This window comes from Mytilus californianus, unplaced genomic scaffold (genome assembly GCF_021869535.1).
Source record: "Mytilus californianus isolate M0D057914Y unplaced genomic scaffold, xbMytCali1.0.p SCAF_9, whole genome shotgun sequence".
Taxonomy (NCBI): Eukaryota; Metazoa; Mollusca; class Bivalvia; order Mytilida; family Mytilidae; genus Mytilus; species Mytilus californianus.
In genome coordinates, this window is record NW_026262745.1 from 35,330,033 (window position 1) to 35,352,163 (window position 22,131).

Below are 22,131 nucleotides of genomic sequence, written 5' to 3' on the forward strand. Positions count from 1 at the left end.
AAAGGGTTGTTCTATTTTGACTTGTTACAGGTGCCTTATGTTATCATCAACTCTTATAAATCTTGATCTATGAAACTAATTATTAACCAAAGATTTGTTGAACACTTTTTTTAGCTATTTATTTATGACTGAGAGACCTCTCTTGGGGATTTTTCAAGAACGTATTCTACCTTCAAGGTACTTATTTGGAAAACAAATTCTATTATGATTAGAAAATCCATTATTTGTCACCTTAAAAAATACATCTCTGCGGAATATTGATGAAGACCTTTTCATTCTATCCAACAATGGCGATATAATTAGAAACAAAGATAAAAACAGATTCATTGAAAACTCAGTGGCTTTACATGTGAAATCTACCAGTTTATCTAGCAGATTATTGGAGCATTTATTGATGACAATTCTCAATGGAATTAACAAATTCTATACTTGGAGAGAATGAATAAGGGCAAATAGTTCTGTATGGGAATATGTAGGCTTTGTTTAATTTTTATGTCTCGTCTGTGATATTAGCTGACAATGCCGACAATAACTGCTCCAGATATACACCTACAGAGTTTAATGCAGGGACGTAAGTGTCTTTATACTCATTAGTCATAGGCATCAATGGTCAGATGAAATTGTCGAAGGTAAACATTCAATGATCAAATCAATATCTTGATACACGACAGTTTTCATTATTTTCCTGCTATTGTCATTGCATGCTTTTTAGCTATAAAAAAATGACAATATTGAAAGTTATTAGAAATACATGACAACTTGATTATAGTGTTTTATTATATGATTGGGGAAAATCAATAATTTTGTTAGCATATGGTGTTAATAGTGTATCTGTGTTATACATGGAATACAAATGATTACAGGCTGAATATCCTGCATAATGATACTGAGTCCTCATTATTATGCTACAAAAAATTCTTACAAAAACCAAGATCGAAGCATTAATTTTCTTATATAGTGTGATGTGCTTAATTTTGTGAGCTTATTTCATCATTGTAAAATTAAATGCTGTATTTTTAAGTATAATGCATAACCAATGAAAGTTACATAGAATATCTGTCTTTGAATTTTATTGATGGCTTGCTGTCTTAATGCTTAAAACTTACAAAATCTGTATTCAACTCTAATATCTACAGTAAATATGAATAAGTATATCACTTAAATACAATAATTATAATAAATAATCATAATTACTGTGGATTCGGAATTTCCTTATCATTTGCTGGATACCTATTTTCGTCAATTTCATGGATATAGGTGAACCATGAATTTAAATGTTCAACGAAGTACAAAGTTTACAATTGTTTGTTTGCAGACTTTTGGCAAAACCATGAAGTCAAATATACTTGAACCTACATTTTCCCCTCAATCCGTGAAAATTGTAACCCATGAAAATAAACGAATCCACAGTATTTATTTAATATATATAGAGACATGTGGGGTAGGTTTCTGAATGGTTTAAGTAGTTCATCTATACACCTTATCGCTATTTGTCCGCCATTACTGGATATCACAAAGGTTCCCATAAAATTTTGATGTCATAATAGGAAATATCTGACGCAACAATGGAAAAGTGATTGTTGTATGACGTCAATAGTTCAAGCGGCGCAGATTCTCATGTCAAGCGGCACAGATTTCCAAATAGCAATAAGGTGTATTGTACCACTAGACTGTTAACACTGAGTTTGTGAGTTAGTACCCCGCAAGTGGCATGTGCGTTAGACACCAATCCTAATTGTCAAGTTTTCCTGCTGAAGGTTGGTGGCTCTCTCCAGGAGCTCTGTCTTCCTCTATTAATGAAAACTGGCTGACACAATATAACCAATAGTACTGAAAGTAGTGTTTAACATCAACAATCAAACAATCAGTCAATAGATGTAGCCATGTATTTTTTCACCATATAAAAGGTAGCACAAGCTTTAGAATGGTAACCTGTTTTACTTATAGGATACAATAGTTTGTGACAACACCGCATGGTATATTTTACCAGGAAAAACTGGAGATTTTATGTGGAGTAGATCTACTGTTAATTTTAATGACTTAGAATTAGAAGGCAAATATTCATATTTGAAGGCAGTATGCTTACATATGCCTGGTTCTTTGGTATCTTGTCAATAGTTGTTTCATTGACAATTAAATCTCATTGTATTATGCATTGAGTTATGAATAATTTTAACCTATAGTTTATCTAGATTTTAATTTGGTTTTTCTTGTTCCACCATCTTTGATTCTATGTTTTGTGGACTTTTGGTTGTGATATTGTCTGTCCTTCCTTGATCTGTGATGATTTGCATTGGCTCTTATGTATCTCTTGAAATATATAAGCACAAAACGTATTTTATATTGTCAGATATAAGCAGATTATCAGTATTTTGCAGGATTAAAAAAAATTGGTATTAAAGTCCTTTAGATTATTTATCATAATTCAGTAAGTTACAACCAAGCTAGATTTATCAACTCATTATAAAGCATTCAACAGTCAAAACTGTTAGAAGGTGTTAGTTAAGGATGTACTTAGGTGAAATTAAAAAAAAATTAGAATTTAAAATTGATACTATAAGTCAGAAGAGCGTTAGCTAAGGAACAAAATATGCTAAAAATATCGATAGGTTATGGAGCTCCTTTTCAAGATATTTAGATTTTTAAAAATGGTGGGAAAAGGCTGACTCGGACTTTTATCTTGTATTTGCATTGGTATTATTTGGGTCTCAAATCGAAAAGGATATCTTGAATCTGCTTGAATTTTGGTAAATGATCTTTTTTGAGCTATTGAAGTCTTGTATGAAAAGGAAAATGGGTGTTCTGGGGCAAAATATTTTACCATGTATTGTAGGAAAAAAAACCAAGGAGTCCGAACATTGAACAAAAATTCCTAAACCTCACCTACGTACATCCTTAATGTAAAGAAATGTGACCAATTTTAGTGTACTGTGGATTTATTATTATTGGAGAGATACCAATTTTCATGGATTTCGTGGGTATAGGTAAACCATGAATTTATATGTTCAAGGAATTACAAATGCTTGTATGCAGACTTTGGCAAAATCAAATATCCACGAAAATGCATTTTTTCTTCAATCCAATAAAAATTGGTATCCAACAAAGTATATGAATCAGTCTGATTAAAATCAAACCTCTCACTTGTTGACAGTTGTTATCCATTCGTTTGATGTGCTTGAACTTTTGATTTTGCCATTTGATTAAGACTTATATCTCGAAATTGACTATGAGGGTTGGTTGAAAACAAAACTTTACGACAAAAGAGATGATTTCAGCTTTCCAATTGTGACCTTCTCATTTTTAAACCAAGAGTTCCAAATAGTGAAGTTGAAATCATCACTTCGTAAATTTTACGGCTGCCTTCACGAGTTGGTTGACCGTTATGGAATATACATTATACAGATGATATCGGATATGTTCCTTATATCGTAACTACAATCCAGTTCCTTTTTCACTAATGTGACCTACCGAATTAGACTATTTACCGGCTTTGTATTAACATGAGCAACATGACGGATGCCAAATGTGGAGCGGGATATGCTTACCCTTCCGGGGCACCTGAAATCACGCCAAGTTTTTGTTGGGGTTTGGGTTGTTGTTGTACCCCTATTTGTGACATTTTGTTCACACATCAATGTCAATATAATGAAATTTGATGCGACTGTCGTACAAGTGAGAGGTTTAGCGCTATAAAACCAGGTTCAATCCACCATTTTCTACATTTGAAAATGCCTGTACCAAGTCAGGAATATGACAGTTGTTGTCCATTCGTTTGATGTGTTTTATCATTTGATTTTGCCATTTGATTAGGGACTTTCCGTTTTGAATTTTCCTCAGAGTTCTGTATTTTTGTGATTTTACTTTTTGCTATCGTTTATTTATAATGGCGCTCCCACGCGACATATCAGAAAACGGGAGCGCTGAGAGGTTTGATTTTAATCAGACTGTATATGAATCCACAGTATTTGAGTAATGCTATTGCATTATTGCTATACCATGTGAGAAAGTTTTCAAACAGGAAAACATTATTATGCATATATATTGTTATAGACTTTGTTCTGATAGTTCTCATGAAGACAGGAAATAAATTTTACTATAAAATATTTCCTGAAATACTTGCCTATCATAGAATAAGAGAAAAAAACATAACCTCTAGTTTAAGTTTGTAGGTTAATTTAGTGTCATACCTTGAAATTCAACTGTACTTTTCAAATCTCATGTTTTAGAACAGATGCTCGGATTTCCTTTTTGAGGTAAATAAAATTTAAATTTTTAAAAAATGCAATCAATGCATGATTCATTTAATACATGCTGTCTGACTTTTTTTTTATATAAAAATTTAATGACTGTAAAAAAGATTATCTGTAGCTTTCCTTTGATTGACATGCAAGTCAAAATTGGAGCAAAATTTCTGATTTTACTTGATCTTCTAAGTTCTATTGATAAAATTAAGAACATACAATACTTAAGAGATTTTTCATGGTATTTTGATTTAAAGTCATTCCTTATTGAAGTCATTGTCCTTTAATGACAATGATTTTTACTAAAAATTATCCATTGTTGAAGGTGCAGGTTAGCAACAACTTTAGACTCTTTAAAGCCTCTGGTTTATATTCATTCTCAAAATATGCAAAGAAAAATATACCTTCATGTATCATGTATTGCTTTTTCAGTTAACTTTATAGCATGATTGGATTAAAATTTATAAAATTGTTCCTTTGATTATAATAAGTTGGCTTCCAAATTGAAGGGTGGATATGTTAAAATATTGTAAAAATAGATGCCTTAGAGGATTTTTTTATGAGTCGTCATTGACTACATTTAAACACAGATCACTTGTCTGCTTATTGACTTATGTTTCATTGAGGACTAGCAAATTAATCATTAATTAGTCAAAGTTATAGCGTGACAAGAGTTTTTGGCTTACTTACTTGTTTGTACCAGAGGCTCTTTTCACAAAAAATCTTACTACAAAAATTGATAGTATGCTATACTGAAATGGTCCTGACTTACAACTATTTTTTCTCGCAAGATTTTTTGTGAAATGAGTCCCTTCCATGTGAGTAAAGACTAAATATAGAAACACATTTTGGTGTAATATAAATCAGAATTCATTGTCATATCATACTATGAGTAAAAGAAGATGTATGATCAATATTAATGTGACAGGATGTGGAAGACAACATTGTAAGTTAGCCAAAATAGACATAGTAAGTTCTTATCCTGAACATGTATTGTATTGGAAGATAATCCATCCATTGAATAGATACATCTTATCCTGAACATGTATTGTATTGGAAGTTAACCCATTTCTCTGACGTCAGTCTATTGTTCTTACTGTAGATTATTTTTGAAGAATCCACTGACCATAGTATTAACTTAAGAGAACTTATATTATAACTTTAAACTGTTAACTTACGATCTTTTATCCTCTCAAAAACGACATGACATGTGTAGGATTCGAACCCGCGCGTATTTTCTTCATAACCAATAGAGTCTTCAGTCTATGCATGATACCACTAGACCACGATGGCTGACATCAATCGTAATATGAATAGTACTCTTAAAGCGCTTAATTGTCAATACATGTCATTTAACTGTATTTCTGTCTCATTGATCGCCTTTGTAATCTAATGAAATATATATATCTTGGTTTGTTCATGTTTATTGAATTTGCTTTATTTTGAGTGTTATTTTGTTTTTTAAAGAAATGGGTTAAAAGTACTTCTTTGACAGTAAAAACAGAAACAAAATCATCGCCATCATTTGAATATGAAATATATAATACTTCTACATGTTCTAGGATTAAAACAATATTTTGGTCCAGAAAAAAATTACAATGAAAAATTTCATTCCGGGTACAAGGTTCGAACTTTGCACTGTTAATATCACCGTTATGACATTCGTAATTAACGACTAGACGATCACGGCTATGGACAGCTTGATGGCAAGTTTATGAAATCAACATAATTATTCATTGTACATCCGTAGCAAGAGCAATTATGATGGGTATTCAGAATGCGTACCACAGATAAAACTAGTTTATTGACCGGTTAACGCTTTATGCCAAGTGTAATAACGTTAAAATAATCTTAACTTAATGAAACGGAAACAGTTTAAACAAAATTTGAATATAATTGTTCAATTCAAATCGTATGCACATAATCTTAATACTATAGGAAAGCAACATGTATTTGAGCATTATGAAATGGCAGATTAATGTCATCTACGCTAATAATACTTATTTGATTAATAATGGCTTAACGGTGTTTAGTCTTCAATATACCAAATAATGTTGCTAAATAGTATATATAAATCTGGTGTTAAAAAGGGCAGCTAACACCCCATTTAAGTTATCTTCAACTTATGTTAACTTGTCAAATGTCTAAATATAGATGCGAACCGTGTGGATATAATCATTTCCAGCTATTATAGAATAAAAAAGTCAAAATACGAAACTATTTTTATGAAATATCGTTGATTCATTGTCAAAACGTAAAACAGACAGTCGTTTTACTAGAAATGGGTTAAGCTAGAGAATTGATAAGAAGCAGTGGATTCGGAAACAATAATCAACTTGCGACTAAAGTCGCTCGTTGATTATCGTTTACGAATCCACTACTTCGTATCAATTCTCTACTACATAATCCATCCATTGAATAGATACATCTTATCCTGAACATGTATTGTATTGGAAGATAAACTATCCATTGAATAGACACATCTTATCCTGAACATGTATTGTATTGGAAGATAATCCATCCATTGAATAGATACATCTTAACCTGAACATGTATTGTATTGGAAGATAAACCATCCATTGAATAGACACATCTTATCCTGAACATGTATTGTATTGGAAGATAATCCATCCATTGAATAGATACATCTTATCCTGAACATGTATTGTATTGGAAGATAAACCATCCATTGAATAGACACATCTTATCCTGAACATGTATTGTATTGGAAGATAATCCATCCATTGAATAGATAAATCTTCTCAAAAAAAAAGAAGAAAAAACAACCAAATGATAAAAAAGTACAATCATGGTTTCTTGAAAAACAGCAACTGTTTGCTCATCCCCCCCCAAAAAAAATGGTATCCAAAATATATGGGAGGGTTAGATCTCACAAAACATGTTTAACCCCGTTCCATTTTTATACGACCGCAAACAAATCCGGCGTCGTCGTCCGAAGACACATTGGTTTTCGCACTCTAACTTTAGTTTAAGTGAATGGATCTTTTTGAAATTTGACCATAAGGTTAAATACCACAAAAGGAAGGTTGGGATTGATTTTGGGGGTTATGGTACCAACAGTTAAGGAATTAGGGGCCAAAAAGGGGCCAAAAATGAGCATTTTCTAGTTTCCAGACAATAACTGTGGAACGGTGTATGGATCTCTCTGAAATTATACTACAAGTTTCCATACCACAAAGGGATGGTTAGGATTTGCTTTGGGGGGTTATGGCTCAAACCGTTTAGGAATTAGGGGCAAAAAAGGGGGAAAAACAAGGTTGTCCTGGTTAATGGACAAATACTTTAGTACAAAACATAATTTAAAGCAGTGTAAGGGAGATAAATCAAATACATCATTGAAATTATCTCCCTTACACTGCTTTTAAATTATGTATAAAGTAATGGTTAATGAACAATAAAGATAATCTAAAACAGTGTAAGGGAGGTAATCCAAATACAACGTTTTGGTTACTTCCCTTACACTGCTTTTAAATTATGTTTAAAGAAATGCATATTTATAAAGGAAGACCAGTAAAAATATCTGCAAATGTTGCATCTTTTTTTTTTACAAAAAAATCCATATGAAAGATTTGACACTATATTTTTATTAATTCTATTATAAAATAGATTAAGTTAGCACTATGGTAAATTTAAATGGGTAATTATGGTTGCCAACTCCATTGGAAATTTGAATTGAGATTATGACCATATCTTGAGGGAAAGAATTTTTTTGGGGGAAAAAGGGGGGGGGGATAAAAAGAAATTGTGGGGGGCCAATTTTTTTCTCATTTCAGATTTCAGAAATTAAAAAGAATTATTCTTCAAATGTTATTTTTTTTTCAAATTTCAAATATTGAAAAATTTCAAGAAGTATTCTTTAATTGCACAGTATGGCGCATTAGATTTGTAAAATCTTTGATCACATTTATTTATTTGTTATGCCAAATCTAACAGTGTATTTAGATTTTTAATTTTGGGTCCAGTTTTCAAATTGGTCTACATTAAGGTCCAAAGGGTCCAAAATTAAACTTTGTTTGATTTTAGCAAAAATTGAATACATAAGGTTCTTTGATATGCAGAATCTAAACATGTATTTAGATTTTTGATTTTTGGCCCAGTTTTCAAGTTGGTCCAAATTGGGGTCCAAAATTAAACTTTGTTTGATTTCAACAAAAATTGAATATATGGGGTTCTTTGATATGCTGAATCTAACCATGTATTTAGATTTTTTATTTGTGGACCCCGTTATCAAATTGGTTCATATTGAGGTCAAAAGGGTCCAAAATTAAACTTTGTTTGATTTCATCTAAAATTGAATTATTGGGGTTCTTTAATATTCCAAATCTAACCGTGTATTTAGATTTTTAATTTTGGGTCCTGTTTTTTAAATTGGTCTACATTAAGGTCCAAAGGGTCCAAAATTAAATTTAGTTTGATTTTAACAAAAATTGAATTCTTGGGGTTCTTTGATATGCTGAATCTAAACATGTGTTTAGATTTTTGATTATGGGCCCAGTTTTCAAGTTGGTCCAAGATAGGGTCCAGTATTTAAACTTTGTTTGATTTCAACAAAAATTGAATATATGGGGTTCTTTGATATGCTGAATCTAAACATGTATTTAGATTTTTTATTATGGGCCCAGTTTTCAAGTTGGTCCAAATTGGGGTCCAAATTATACTTTGTTTGATTTCAACAAAAATTGAATATATGAGGTTCTTTGATATGCTGAATCTAACCATGTATTTAGATTTTTAATTTGTAGGCCCCGCTATCAAATTGGTTCATATTGAGGTCAAAAGGGTCCAAAATTAAACTTCGTTTGATTTCATCAAAATTGAATTATTGGGGTTCTTTGATATGCCAAATCTAACTGTGTTTTTAGATTTTTAATTTGGGTCCCGTTTTTTAAATTGGTCTTCATTGAGGTCCAAAGGGTCCAAAATTAAACTTAGTTTGATTTTAACAAAAATTGAATTCTTGGGGTTCTTTGATATGCTGAATCTAAACATGTGTTTAGATTTTTGATTATGGGCCCAGTTTTCAAGTTGGTCCAAGTTGGGGTCCAAAATTAAACTTTTTTTGATTTCAACATAAATTGAATATATGGGGTTCTTTGATATGCTGAATCTAACCATGAATTTAGATTTTTTATTTGTGGGCCCCACTATCAAATTGGTTCATATTGAGGTCAAAAGGGTCCAAAATTAAACTTTGTTTGATTTCATCAAAAATTGAATTATTGGGGTTCTTTGATATTCCAAATCTAACCGTGTATTTAGATTTTTAATTTTAAGTCCCGTTTTTTAAATTGGTCTACATTAAGGTCCAAAGGGTCCAAAATTAAACTTAGTTTGATTTTAACAAAAATTGCATTCTTGGGGTTCTTTGATATGCTGAATCTAAACATGTGTTTAGATTTTTGATTATGGGCCCAGTTATCAAGTTTGTCCAAGTTGGGGTCCAAAATTAAACTTTGTTTGATTTAACAAAAATTGAATATAAGGGGTTCTTTGATATGCTGAATCTAACCATGTATTTTGATTTTGGACATTGGACCATAATAGGTAAATTAAAAAAATTCAAGTTCTTAGACCACATTCTTTCTGTGTCAGAAACCTATGCTGTGTCAAATATTTAATAACAATCCAAATTCAGAGCTGTATCAAGCTTGAATGTTGTGTCCATACTTGCCCCAACTGTTCAGGGTATGACCTCTGCCGTCGTATCAAGCTGCGCCCCAGCGAAGCATTTTATTATGTCTGTCCCAAGTCAGGAACCTCTAGGCTTTTTTAGTCTTGTGGGTTTTTTTTTATTTTGGTTCAGTTCTATGTTTCGGAGTGTGGTGTTCATTTCGATGAACTAGTATACTTTATTGTTTAGGGGCCAGCTGAAGCCCTCCTCTTGGTGCACGATTTTTTTGCTGCATTGAGTGCCCTTGGGCTATTTACTGCTCTTTGGTCGGTTGTTGTCTCTTAGACACATTCACCTTTTCCATTCTCTATTCTAAAAATAAACTATCCTTTAGTATAAAACTTGGGAAATATATAAATGCCTTCTGTATTTCAGATTACCATCCAATGCAAGACGTTTTAGGATCAGAGACAACAGAAGATGTTGAACCTACACAGCAAAGAGTTATATACATTAACGCTCCACAGCCAGTCAAATACTGCAATAATAAAGTCAGGTAGGTTTGACTGTAATAATTAATTCAGATAGGTTTAACTGTAATGATAAGGTCTGTTTGGTTTGACTGTAATAATTAATTCAGATAGGTTTTACTGTAATAATTAGGTCTGTTTGGTTTGACTGTAATAATAAAGTCAGGTCAGTTTTACTGTAATGATAAAGTCAAGTAGGTTTTATAAATGCTTTGCAAACAGATAATACACATTATTGTCCATATATGATCCATTAACTTCACTGAATCTCATATCTTTGGCTTGGTTTGAATAGCCATGATCTCATTTTCCTGCTTCAATGATGGGCCTAACATTTGATTGCTAAGATCTTGTTTCTCACTTACTTTGAAAAGAAAGTCAAGTACAGTGTATATATTGGTTTTCAGAATTCCTGTGCACTGAGAACACCTGACTTTGACCTCATCTCACAGTTTATAGAACAACCTCAATTATTTTTTATATAAATGGGAAAACCGTAATCAGACTCCAATCTTAATTAACTAGGATTGTCAGATTTCCTGCTTAAGGTTGGTGGTTCTCTCTGGACACTCTGGCTTCCTCCAGCAATAAAAATAGATTGCTACAAAATAGCCAATAGTGCTGACAGGGTGGTGTTAAACACCACTCGATCAATCAATCAATTAATCAATTAACCAAAAGAAACAATATATTATTCTTTAAACATTTTTAAAACAATCTTGTTAAAGTCTAGTTAAAGTCTAGTTAAAGGCACTGCTAAAGTTTCTGCTTATCACATGATATCATGTCCATTTCAAAATCTAAATTGGGAAAAGTTTGAAAATTACCTGTGTCAGAATTGAGGACTAACATTCAATCTAGACTTAATGCTGCTACCAAACTTTATAAAAGGAAGTTAGTAGAGTTTGCACATTGACATGAAAAAGGTATTTTGTATACAGGAAACACCTACAGACATGTAAACAATGTTACTAGTAACAAGAATTTGAAAAGTGAGTTCACAAAAACATTGATTCCATTTTTTTTTTAGATTAAAACTGCCTTTCAGAGCTTCCACACTTTGATTATGATTCAAGTCAAGAATCAAGGTGTAATGTTATTGCTTTTTGACCTTATGTATTCCTAGATATTAAAATTGTTACATGTAGAAAATTTTAAAGGTCATATGCAATATGAAAATAATGAACGGAATGAATAGAATATAGATTGCCTATCATCAGTTTAACTGGTCTGCCCTAAAGTCAATTTTCTCCCATTGATTATGTTTAGTTATTTTATTTTTATGTCCTTCTGTAAATACACTGACATTAACTATTAATGAATCTGTCAGCTAATTGCAGATGTAAAGTTGATAGTCATTTTTGAGAGGAAGTACTGATTTGTAATTACATAATCAAAATGGGAAAAGGGATTGTTTCATATATTAGGAAGGGGACATGCACAAATATGGAATATGACCCATTCTCAAGTTCTGAATCACCATCCGTCTCTGAACAACATATATACATGTACATGTATGATCATAACTGTTGTCGCTATCATGAATAGATTTACTGGTATTCAAAGAGAGTGGTAAAGGATTCTTTTCGTGCAACATGTTTTGCCAATTTTATTTTACTTGCAGCCGTGAAAAAGGTTTGTTTTTCACCGTGTTTTGTGAAATCGGTAAAAAGATCAACGTGCAAGAAATTTTTAATTGTTCGTTCATCGTGAAATGGCAATTTTATTTGGCTTTCTTCCATGCAGATACCACCCCCCCCCCCCCCCCGACCCCCCTTTACGCCCCTCTTCAAAAAGAGAAAAACTTCCTCTTTTGTTCATTTCTTGATGTGCACTTGTAATGTCATTCAAAAGACTGTTTTTGAAGGATTTAGACTATGTTGTTTCTATTAAATGCTGCCTTCATGAATTTTTGCTTATTATACCAAGAAAATAAATCTCAATGAAAAAATTCTTCTTATTTGAACCACCTTACTAACATGACTAAATACTCTTCAAAAAGATACACATATATACATTTTGAAAAAAAAAATTTGCAATTTTGCTATAAAATTTGATACAAGTGTCCCCTAAATTTTTACAAACAAAAGAGTTTAATAATTGAATTATACTGATTTTTGTTTTGATAACCCATGTTCATCAGGTACACTTGAGATTCAAAATTTGTGATACAGAAAACGTTTTCTAAAACTAATCTCATCATTGTTTGTTTTTTTCAGCACCGCAAAATACAGTTGGATATCTTTTCTACCCAAGTTTTTGTTTGAGCAGTTTAGAAGATATGCCAATGTTTTCTTCCTTTTCATATCATTACTACAGGTTTGTACTAATATGAGATTTATAATGTTTTCAAATTAAGGAAAAACAAATTCTTATTAAGTGATGACAATGCAGGATAGAATTAGCAGTGTAGTTTTTAGCTTTGATTATTGAGTGATTAATAAGTTTATGGAAGTTATTGTTATTGGTTTAATACAAACATTTAAACATGCGTTTTACTGAAAACATCAGGGCCTCAGTGGCCCAGTGGTCTAAGTAGTTGAACTTCTGTATCACTAGCCTGTCAACATTGAGGTTGTGAGTTCGAATCCCGCACGTGGCAGGTGCGCTCAACTCCAATCTTAATTGACAAGGATTGACAGTTTTCCTACCGGGCACTCTGGCTTCCTCCACCAATAAAAACTGACCACCAAGAAATAGCACAATAGTGTTGAAAGTGGCGTTAAACACCAATCAATCAATCAATCGGGCGCATTGCATTTGCGCCACAAGGTTACATTTCATTTGCGCCAAAAATTAAAAACTGAATTTGCGCCATTTTACAGGTAGCATATAACAGAAAAGTTTGAAATATTCTTTGCTACATTCTGAATAAGATTTTGTTTAGAGTATTCCCCCTGGATAAGTAAGTTCATGCTCATTTTTTACTGTTGCCTATAATTGCTTTCATCCACTTCATTTGAACTTTGGTGGATAGTTGTCTCGTTGGCAATCATATCACATCTCCTTATTTTTATGTAGAGGAAATAAGTCTGTAACTTTTTATGACCACACATATAGGTTATCAAATGTATATGAGTACATCCGAGCCGTTGCTTACACGTCTTGTGTCAGATCAAACTTTAAGTTTTACTCCAGTGAATAGTGCTTTCTTTTCGGTTTTATGATCACGTTAATTTATAACAACTGTGTTTTAATATAATTATGAAAAATCTCTTATTTAGAACGTATCAGTGTATAGTGCTTCCATTATGGTTACGATGACTGATTTCGGAGGAATATGTTTTATAATGCAATCAAAAACTGTGCTTTAAAGTAATTATTAAAAGTCTCTTTTGAATAAAACTATTTTTTATACTATTTACCTGTTTTTACCTGTATTATTGGCGCAATTGAAATGTTTTGTTTTGGCACAAATGAAATATGGTTTGTGGCACAAATAAAAGATAATTTTGGCGCAAAAGCAAAGCACCGAATCAATCAATACTGAAAACATCTCATTTTGAATAACATTTAAACGATTTTACAACATGTTGTGTGATCATACGACTATTGAGAAATGTTGTTGATGTTTCAATTACCAGTGATATAAGAAGTAAGGTTTAAGTAAACTTTCTTTATTGCAGCAAATACCGCAAGTATCACCTACAGGAAGATATACCACAGCCTTGCCACTTCTGTTCATACTGACAGTATCAGCCATTAAAGAAATCATAGAAGATTATGTAAGTCATTGTCAAATATTGAAAAACAATATAACTACTCTATCTGTCTAGTTACTTTATTGGTTCAGAGCTAATTTCCACTTTTAAGTGCCTATGACATGATGTAAGCTTTTGCTTAATTGATTTTATTGTAAAATGTAACGTCGTACAAAGTTTGGAATTTATTCTTTTGAGCATATGTATATCTGTTTAGATTAATTGTGCTCTGTTTCATTGACTTAACCTAGATTCCATTGATGCATACTACATTATCATATATGTTAATAATCATCTGCATGAGGCCACAGTTGTAAAGTATTATGAATGTGTGGTATATGTCCCAAAAAGCATGATATGGTTCCATTTTAAATAAGGAAATATGAGACAACTATCCACCAGAGACCAAAGGACATGGATTTAAGCAACTATAGATCACTGTATAGCCTTCAACAATGAGCAAAATCCATACTGTATAGTAAGTATAAAAGGCCCGGAACATGTTGAATATTTGCTTTCAACCAATGAAATTACAAGAAGCCAGATAATGTATGCTGTATTTAAAGTATTATACACAGATATTCCATATTTTCTACTACTGGTGCTACTTAAAATCTTTGACTTAAAACAAATCTATAAATAATTAACATAGTTATTTGTGTAACTGTAAAGTTTTCCGCCATGTGTAGAAAAAGCAAAAAAGATAAAATAATGATTGTCCTTTATTTTTTAGAAAAGACACAGACAAGATGATGCTGTAAACAACAGGGAAGTCTTTGGTAAGTAAAACATAAGCTTCTAGTTTAGATGTGAATATTACACCCATTCCAGAAGTTGGGGCTATATTGCTATCCCCTAGTCTGTCTGGTGGTCCAACAAATATTTTTCCAAACATTTTTCACGTAAACTACGAAATATATTGACCATATATGGTCAGCAGCTTGACAGTGATGAGATGTAATGTTTGAGTATTTTTAAGATCTGTCAGTCACTTGCTTCCTGATTTCCAAGACTTTAATAACAGGTGTGGTATGCTTAGCAAAGCAAGCCATGCATTCTTGTTCATGGTAATTCCATGTCATGATCTAAGATTTCCAAGTCTAAGCTGTCCCTGAAATTAGAAAATGTTTTAAAAACGGAAATTTGACTGTTTACCGGTAATGTTTTATAACTAAATGGTTAAAAAAATGCAGAAAATTTTTGTTTGAACTGCAAGGCAATTATTATTTTTCAAAAGTTAAATTTTGATAAATTGAAAAAAAGGATAAGAGTGATGTAATACTTTATGACTAACCAGTAAAAAGAAAGGGTATTCATTGATCAACATCAGACAGATATTACATGGATTCAGGAAGTGAAAAACTTGACTATGTCTTTGTTTGATAGTTTCTCATTTGCAATCATACCGTATCTCTTTATATTTATATGTAAATATCCAAACTTTATTGATCAAATCAAATATTTTAAACTATTATTTCCAGTGTTGAGGGAAGGACGTTGGACTTTGTTGAAATGGACCCAGATAATAGTTGGAGATCTTGTTAAGGTGACCAGTGGTCAGTTCTTCCCTGCTGACCTTATAATACTCTCATCAAGGTAGATTTATTGTAAAATAAAGAAAAATCAATGTTATGCTGAACAAAACAATATTGTTTAAAAAAGCAAGTGGACATAACTCTTGTCAGAGCCCAAACAAGTATTTTATTATGCAATGGTTTATACAAACTCATTATTTATATGAAATGATACTATCTGTTACATAAGTCAAGCAATTGTTAGACTTTGAGAGAGAAAAAAACACAATGCCATATACTAATTTGATTTTAATAGGAAAATGTATAAATATTGACATTTTTAGCAGATAAGTAACATGAAAATGAATGAGGACAAAAAAAATATTTAAATCAATGTGCTATTATTGATACATGTTAAATCTCTTATCTAGTAAAAGAAAATGTGAAATACAACTCTCTCAACAGTTTTATTCCTTTGATTTCTAGATATTCTATTATTACTGTGATGTAATAAAGAGTAAATGTATAAATATTAAAAGATTTACAATTTTTTTTCTATTTTAACAGTGAGCCTCAGGCTATGTGTTATATAGAGACAGCTAATTTGGATGGAGAAACCAATCTAAAACTTAGACAGGTATAATGTTATAAAAGATTTGTTCTGAAATATATATTTATAATGTATTAACTATCCAAATTATATTGTAATGCTATTTTGTAAACACTTAATGTGTGAAAAACACTTTCTTAGATGGTGATATTAACACATAAGATAAAAAGCATCAGTACATGGTAGATGGCATTGTTTTTTGATTTTATTGAATTTATACAAGATGTTGGATGTAAATATTAAACTGATTCATGAATGATTTTACATGCAGAATAATAAATATCTCTAAGAGTAATACAGTTTCAAAAATTCAAAAAATGTTTTTATATTTAGTATATATGATGTTTTTTGTCTCAACCAATCATAACCATTGACTAAACTGATGAAATTATCATTGTTTGATACTCTCTCTCTTTAGGGGTTACCACAGACAGCTAAACTACTGACCCATGATGACTTACTGGATTTGTCAGGAACAGTAGAATGTGAGCTGCCTAACAGACATTTATATGATTTTGTGGGAAACATCAGACCCTCTGGAAGACTGTAAGTTATTATGAATAGTATCATAGAAAACTTTCCTGTGAAGGACTGTATGATAAAATAGATTTTAAAACCTGTTAATGACATTTTACATATTTTACGTTCTCAGTTCCCAGTTTGTTATTGTTATTTACAGAATAACATTATTATACACCCACTCTAGGGCTATATTTCAATTACATTGTCAGTCTGTTCGTCCAACATATATTTTCATCACACTTTTCTCAGAAACTACTGAACAGATGACTTCATATTTCGCCAGCAGTGTGACAGTGATGAGTTGCTACATATGAGCACTGTCAGATAACTACTTTTGTTTGCCGATTTGTCACACATTTCTTCAATACTGCTAAAAAGAATGACTTCATATTTGGCCAGCATCTCAACATTAATGAGTTGTAACATATCTTTCACTTTTCCAATCTGTCAGACATCTACTTCCAGTTTCTGCTACTTTGAATTATGAGTGAAGGTATGCTCAGCACGACAACAGGTGTATTCTTTTTGCATCTGCCTTTTGGTGTTATTCTTTAGCACTACTGTTATTTTCCAATTACAGAGCAATACCAGTAGGACCTGACCAGTTATTGTTGAGAGGAGCTATGTTGAGGAACACTAAATGGATATTTGGTAAGTATAAAAACTCAAAACAGATATGGCTGATTTATTGCAAATTCCTTTTACACATTAAGCTGACGACTTCTACATTGTTGCCATACTCAGTTGAATTAGCATTGGTTCAAGGGTAAGCTACATTAATTGGTACTTTGACAAACATAGACATTGAACAATTGATAAAATCATTGACAAATCTGCCACTGCCATGCTAGATTTTTTTTGGAACAAAATGAAAACATACTGGAAAATGAATTTAAGCATTTAATGGCAACAAAACAGAATACCGGTAGCTGTTTTTGAATGGTTTTTGACTTAAAATATCCCAACATAAGGAAATAAAGATAAGGATATAACCACAGTTGGAAAAAAAAGGAAAACAGATTATAAAATAAAACATTGAAAAGCAACAAAAGCAACAAAAGCAAAAGATTTCAACTATGAAAGATCTTAAATAGCTCTTGCAAAAGTCTGAAAAGAATTAATGAACAGATGCTATAAAACCAAATGACCATACAAGCTTCAAGTCTATCTCTTAAAATTCTTTTCCAGGAGTAGTAATCTACACAGGACATGAAAGTAAATTGATGTTAAATTCTACGTCAGCACCATTAAAAAGATCTAATGTAGAACGTGTCACCAATACTCAAATCATCATACTATTTATCATCCTGATAGCGTTAGCCATGATAAGTACTATAGCCAATCAGATCTGGACAAACTGGCATCTCCACAAAGATTGGTACATGTTTTATCATGGTATGTATTTATTGTTGAAGGGAAATAACTCTGTAAGCTAATTATTTATGATCACCTCTCAATCAAGCAAATTTGAAAAAAGCAACTATATAGACTCTTGGAATATGTTTAATGATAATTGTTGTATAAAGAAGAGCAGGGTATTGCATTTTTTCTACCTCTTTATGAACTTGGTATTTGTAAAAGTCAGTCCATTCTTGTCTAATTATAACTTAACTTGATATGATTGTAAATATGCTTTAAAGGGAGATAACCATAGATGTGTTGAAAAATTAGTTCATAATCAATTTATTCTTTTACTCTTTTTCAGCTTTACCACCAAGTAATTTTGGATACAACTTTTTAACCTTCATAATTCTGTATAACAACCTCATACCTATCAGCTTACAGGTTACATTAGAAGTGGTCAAATTTATACAGGCAATATTTATAAACTGGGTAAGTCTACAATCTTATTCATATCAGTTTTTAAAATACATTATAAGTTGTCAAGTAAAAATCAACTACATTTTATCATTCACTGGGTTTCATATGATTTTATGTTCAGAAAAAAACCAGTTTAAATTGAATTAATATATATGGAACAGGAGCCCAGTTATTTCTCCTATTTCATTTAAAGCAGTGGTATTGTAATAGAAGTGCAGAAGATTATTCCTTGTGTTTGACTGCCAAATTTTAATTCCTTTCTAATACTTGTAGTCCCTTTCATGGTTTTTGGTTTAAAATTCTTGAAGGTTCTTGACTCACATTTTAAAAGAGAGCTATACTATTTTGAGTATGAATAGGGTCATTTTATTGTTGAGCCTGTAACTTAAGACGCAGACATAGCACTTGACTTGAGAGTCCGCGTTTGTTGTCGTCGTCGTTCTATTGAGAGATTTAACATCAGCATATTGTCAACAGTTATACAAGTTCAATATTGAGACAGTTTCTTTCTGTGTCTGCTAATATTCAGATAACTATATTTAAATGAGAAGATGTGGTATGATTGCCTATGTGACAACTCTCCACCAGAGAACAAATGACGTAAAAGTTAGCAACTATAGGTCACTATACGGCCTTTAACAATGAGCAAAACCCTTACCGTATAGCAAGCTATAAAAGGCCTGAAATGAAAGATGCAAAACATTTCAAATGAGAAAAGTAATGGCCTGATTTATGTACAAAACAATAATTGAAAAACAAATATAATTAATGTCAATCTGATGGAGACAATTTCAAGCAAGAAAATTAAAACAATTCTTGAGCAAATCTAAAAAATACTACTACATGAGTTGATAATAGATTCATTTCTCATGACAGAAAATTAAATATTTTAATTTATTTACAAAGTTTAGCAGAAATTCACAGTAAAATAACTTTGTACTGTTCATGAGGATGAAATGAGTGGAAGAAGTAGATTGTCATTTGTAAAAATTCTTTTTTTATAGGATTTAGATATGTATTATGCAGAAACAGATACACCTGCAATGGCTAGGACATCAAATCTGAATGAGGAGTTGGGACAGGTAGAGTATATAGACAATAGTCAATGTATTGAAAAAATGGAGGGTAACTGTTTAAAGTTATAAGTATCAATTTGTTTCTGGTAGAACTCTGCTGCGGGGAGGGGGGAAGAAAATGTTTTTTTCACTTTTGGTTATTTCATAGTTCAATTGAATTTTTATTTAATTTTTGATAGTGCATCTTGTAATAACAGTATTGTTCATGAACATAAAAAAAGTGTTATGGTCAGAAAGTGATTTAATTAGAAATTCATCTCCAGAGAAGCAGAGTACCGGTAGTTATTTTCATTATATATCATACCCCTTTCAGTGATGTGAGAGTGTTAATTGATAATTATTTCCTTTCATATATTGGTTTGTTCCATCTGCTGATACTTTGTATATTTAAGTGAAAATATCAAAATATTTTGTACTTTATGACATTGTGCACCTTTTATGATAGTTTTTATACAAATGATTTTTTGATGCTCCCATAGCACAAGATAGACTTTAACATATTTATGATTATTGGTAGCCATCTTGCATATGCAATGCAATGTAAACTAATGTCAGTACTTTAATGAAACATTTAAAGAATCTGAAGTGCCGTAGGAAATTTTTCATCTCCATTTTTTTTTTAATGTGAATAATATTTTGAAGTCTCACTAGCTCTACCTTTCAGTTTAGAAAAAAGAGATTACTTCTCCCAATGATACTGAAGTATTGTGAGCCCTGAGTACTATTATCTTGCCAAATCCTGTAGTTGAAGAAATGTTTTACGAGATATTTATTTTTAGGTGAAGTACATATTCTCTGATAAGACAGGAACACTGACCAGAAATGTAATGGAATTCAGGAAGTGTACTATAGCAGGTATCTGTTATGGGTAAGTTCTGTTTTTATATCAATACCTATCAAATAAACAAACATCAGATGCAGTGACATTATGGCTTGCACAAAAAATGAAAAAAAGCACTTTATAAATTTCATGTACTTTTCTAAATTAACTGTCATCAGGAATGATCAAACCCATACATATAAAAGCCAGGAATGTACCAGCACAAACTTCATATTTTTCTATTGAAGAATAACAATACATCAGTTATAATTTATTAAGCATTATTAAACAAGACTGAATCAAAATTACCTGTTGTTTGTTTTTGACACCATACATCTGCATATGATTAGAATTCACCAGAAAACACAAAAGTAAATAAAATAAAATTTGATAATATTTTGTTTTTTGTAGAAATGATGACGAAAGTAGCGATAAGTTCAACGATCAGTTGCTATTAGAAAATCTCAAGAAGAATCATGTGACAACTCCTATTATCAGAGAATTCCTAACATTGCTATCTGTATGTCATACTGTTGTTCCAGAGACTATCCATGAGAATGGTCAGACTTCTCTTGTATATCAAGCTTCATCTCCAGGTTAGTGTGATTATCTTGTTTTATCATAATATCATATAATTTTAAAGCTTTCATTTGTCAATTCATGTCACATGCTTTTATTATAAAAACATGTATTGCATGTGTGCTACTTTAAAATAGACACCAAAAAGTCATACTGACAAGATAAATTTTAGATTTGACTATAAACTCCATTTTTAAATAGGTAACAATTGATTGGAGGTTGATTAGAAAGTTCAGCAAATAAAAATCTAGCTTTTATTGGATTTTGGTTAGATTTGTTCCAAAATCATAACAAAATTAAGGCATACGATTTGATAATATGATGTTATAATAAAACAATTGTAGCCAGTTCATATCGGTCAATACATATACATCCTGAGTAAATATACTTTTATCAGATGGATTAAACCATGACTTCTATTGACCTCATCAAAAAGCTATAATAGTAAAAATTTGACTGCCCATGTAAGAATAAAAAGAAGATAATACATGTACTAAAATGCAATTATAACCAAGTTATTTTCATAATCTTGAAGAAAAAAATCACTGGCAAACAGGAATTTTTTTTTTTTACAAAATGGTACTTTCTTTTTTCTTCATTTTAAAATAACAGTATCTGCAGAAATATCATTATGCAATTTTGTGAAATTCTGGTATTTAATTATACATGTGTATTATCTGGAATCACATTCATGTGATAGTATATTTCTACATTTTTGTACAATCATTACTGTAATGTCCAAATATCCTCATCAATATTAAGGTTTATAATCTTAGAATATCATTCAGAGTACAATGTGTATACCATATCTTTGTTTATACTTGTATAATATTACTTTTATTTTAGATGAGGCTGCCTTAGTTCAAGGTGCTAAGATGTTAGGTTATATGTTTTCTGGTAGAACTCCACAAGGTGTTACTATAAAAGTTGTAAGTAGAAACATGATAACTGTACTTCATATTCCTGTGTCTATCTACAGTGGATAATACTGTTATAAATTGGGGATTTTTCCATGGCTTTTATAACAAAAATGTACATTGAAAGATGTGATGGAATAGTCTTCAGATTAATTAACTGGCATTTTA

The 22,131-nt window shown here is 31.3% G+C and overlaps 1 protein-coding gene across 2 annotated transcripts in view; it reads left to right on the forward strand.

Moving 5' to 3' along the window:
* Positions 1–22,131, forward strand: part of LOC127715629 (probable phospholipid-transporting ATPase IA) — a 76,211-nt gene that overhangs the window by 16,118 nt on the left and 37,962 nt on the right. For both annotated transcript variants that reach the window (XM_052221732.1, XM_052221733.1), the window contains exons 2-15: positions 10,309–10,429; positions 12,623–12,722; positions 14,030–14,128; positions 14,838–14,883; positions 15,586–15,700; positions 16,186–16,255; positions 16,647–16,774; positions 17,331–17,401; positions 17,939–18,145; positions 18,456–18,583; positions 19,576–19,653; positions 20,427–20,515; positions 20,879–21,063; positions 21,893–21,975. In XM_052221732.1, coding sequence (XP_052077692.1) covers positions 10,309–10,429; positions 12,623–12,722; positions 14,030–14,128; positions 14,838–14,883; positions 15,586–15,700; positions 16,186–16,255; positions 16,647–16,774; positions 17,331–17,401; positions 17,939–18,145; positions 18,456–18,583; positions 19,576–19,653; positions 20,427–20,515; positions 20,879–21,063; positions 21,893–21,975 — 1,520 coding nt within the window. The remainder of the gene's footprint in view (positions 1–10,308; positions 10,430–12,622; positions 12,723–14,029; positions 14,129–14,837; positions 14,884–15,585; positions 15,701–16,185; positions 16,256–16,646; positions 16,775–17,330; positions 17,402–17,938; positions 18,146–18,455; positions 18,584–19,575; positions 19,654–20,426; positions 20,516–20,878; positions 21,064–21,892; positions 21,976–22,131) is intronic.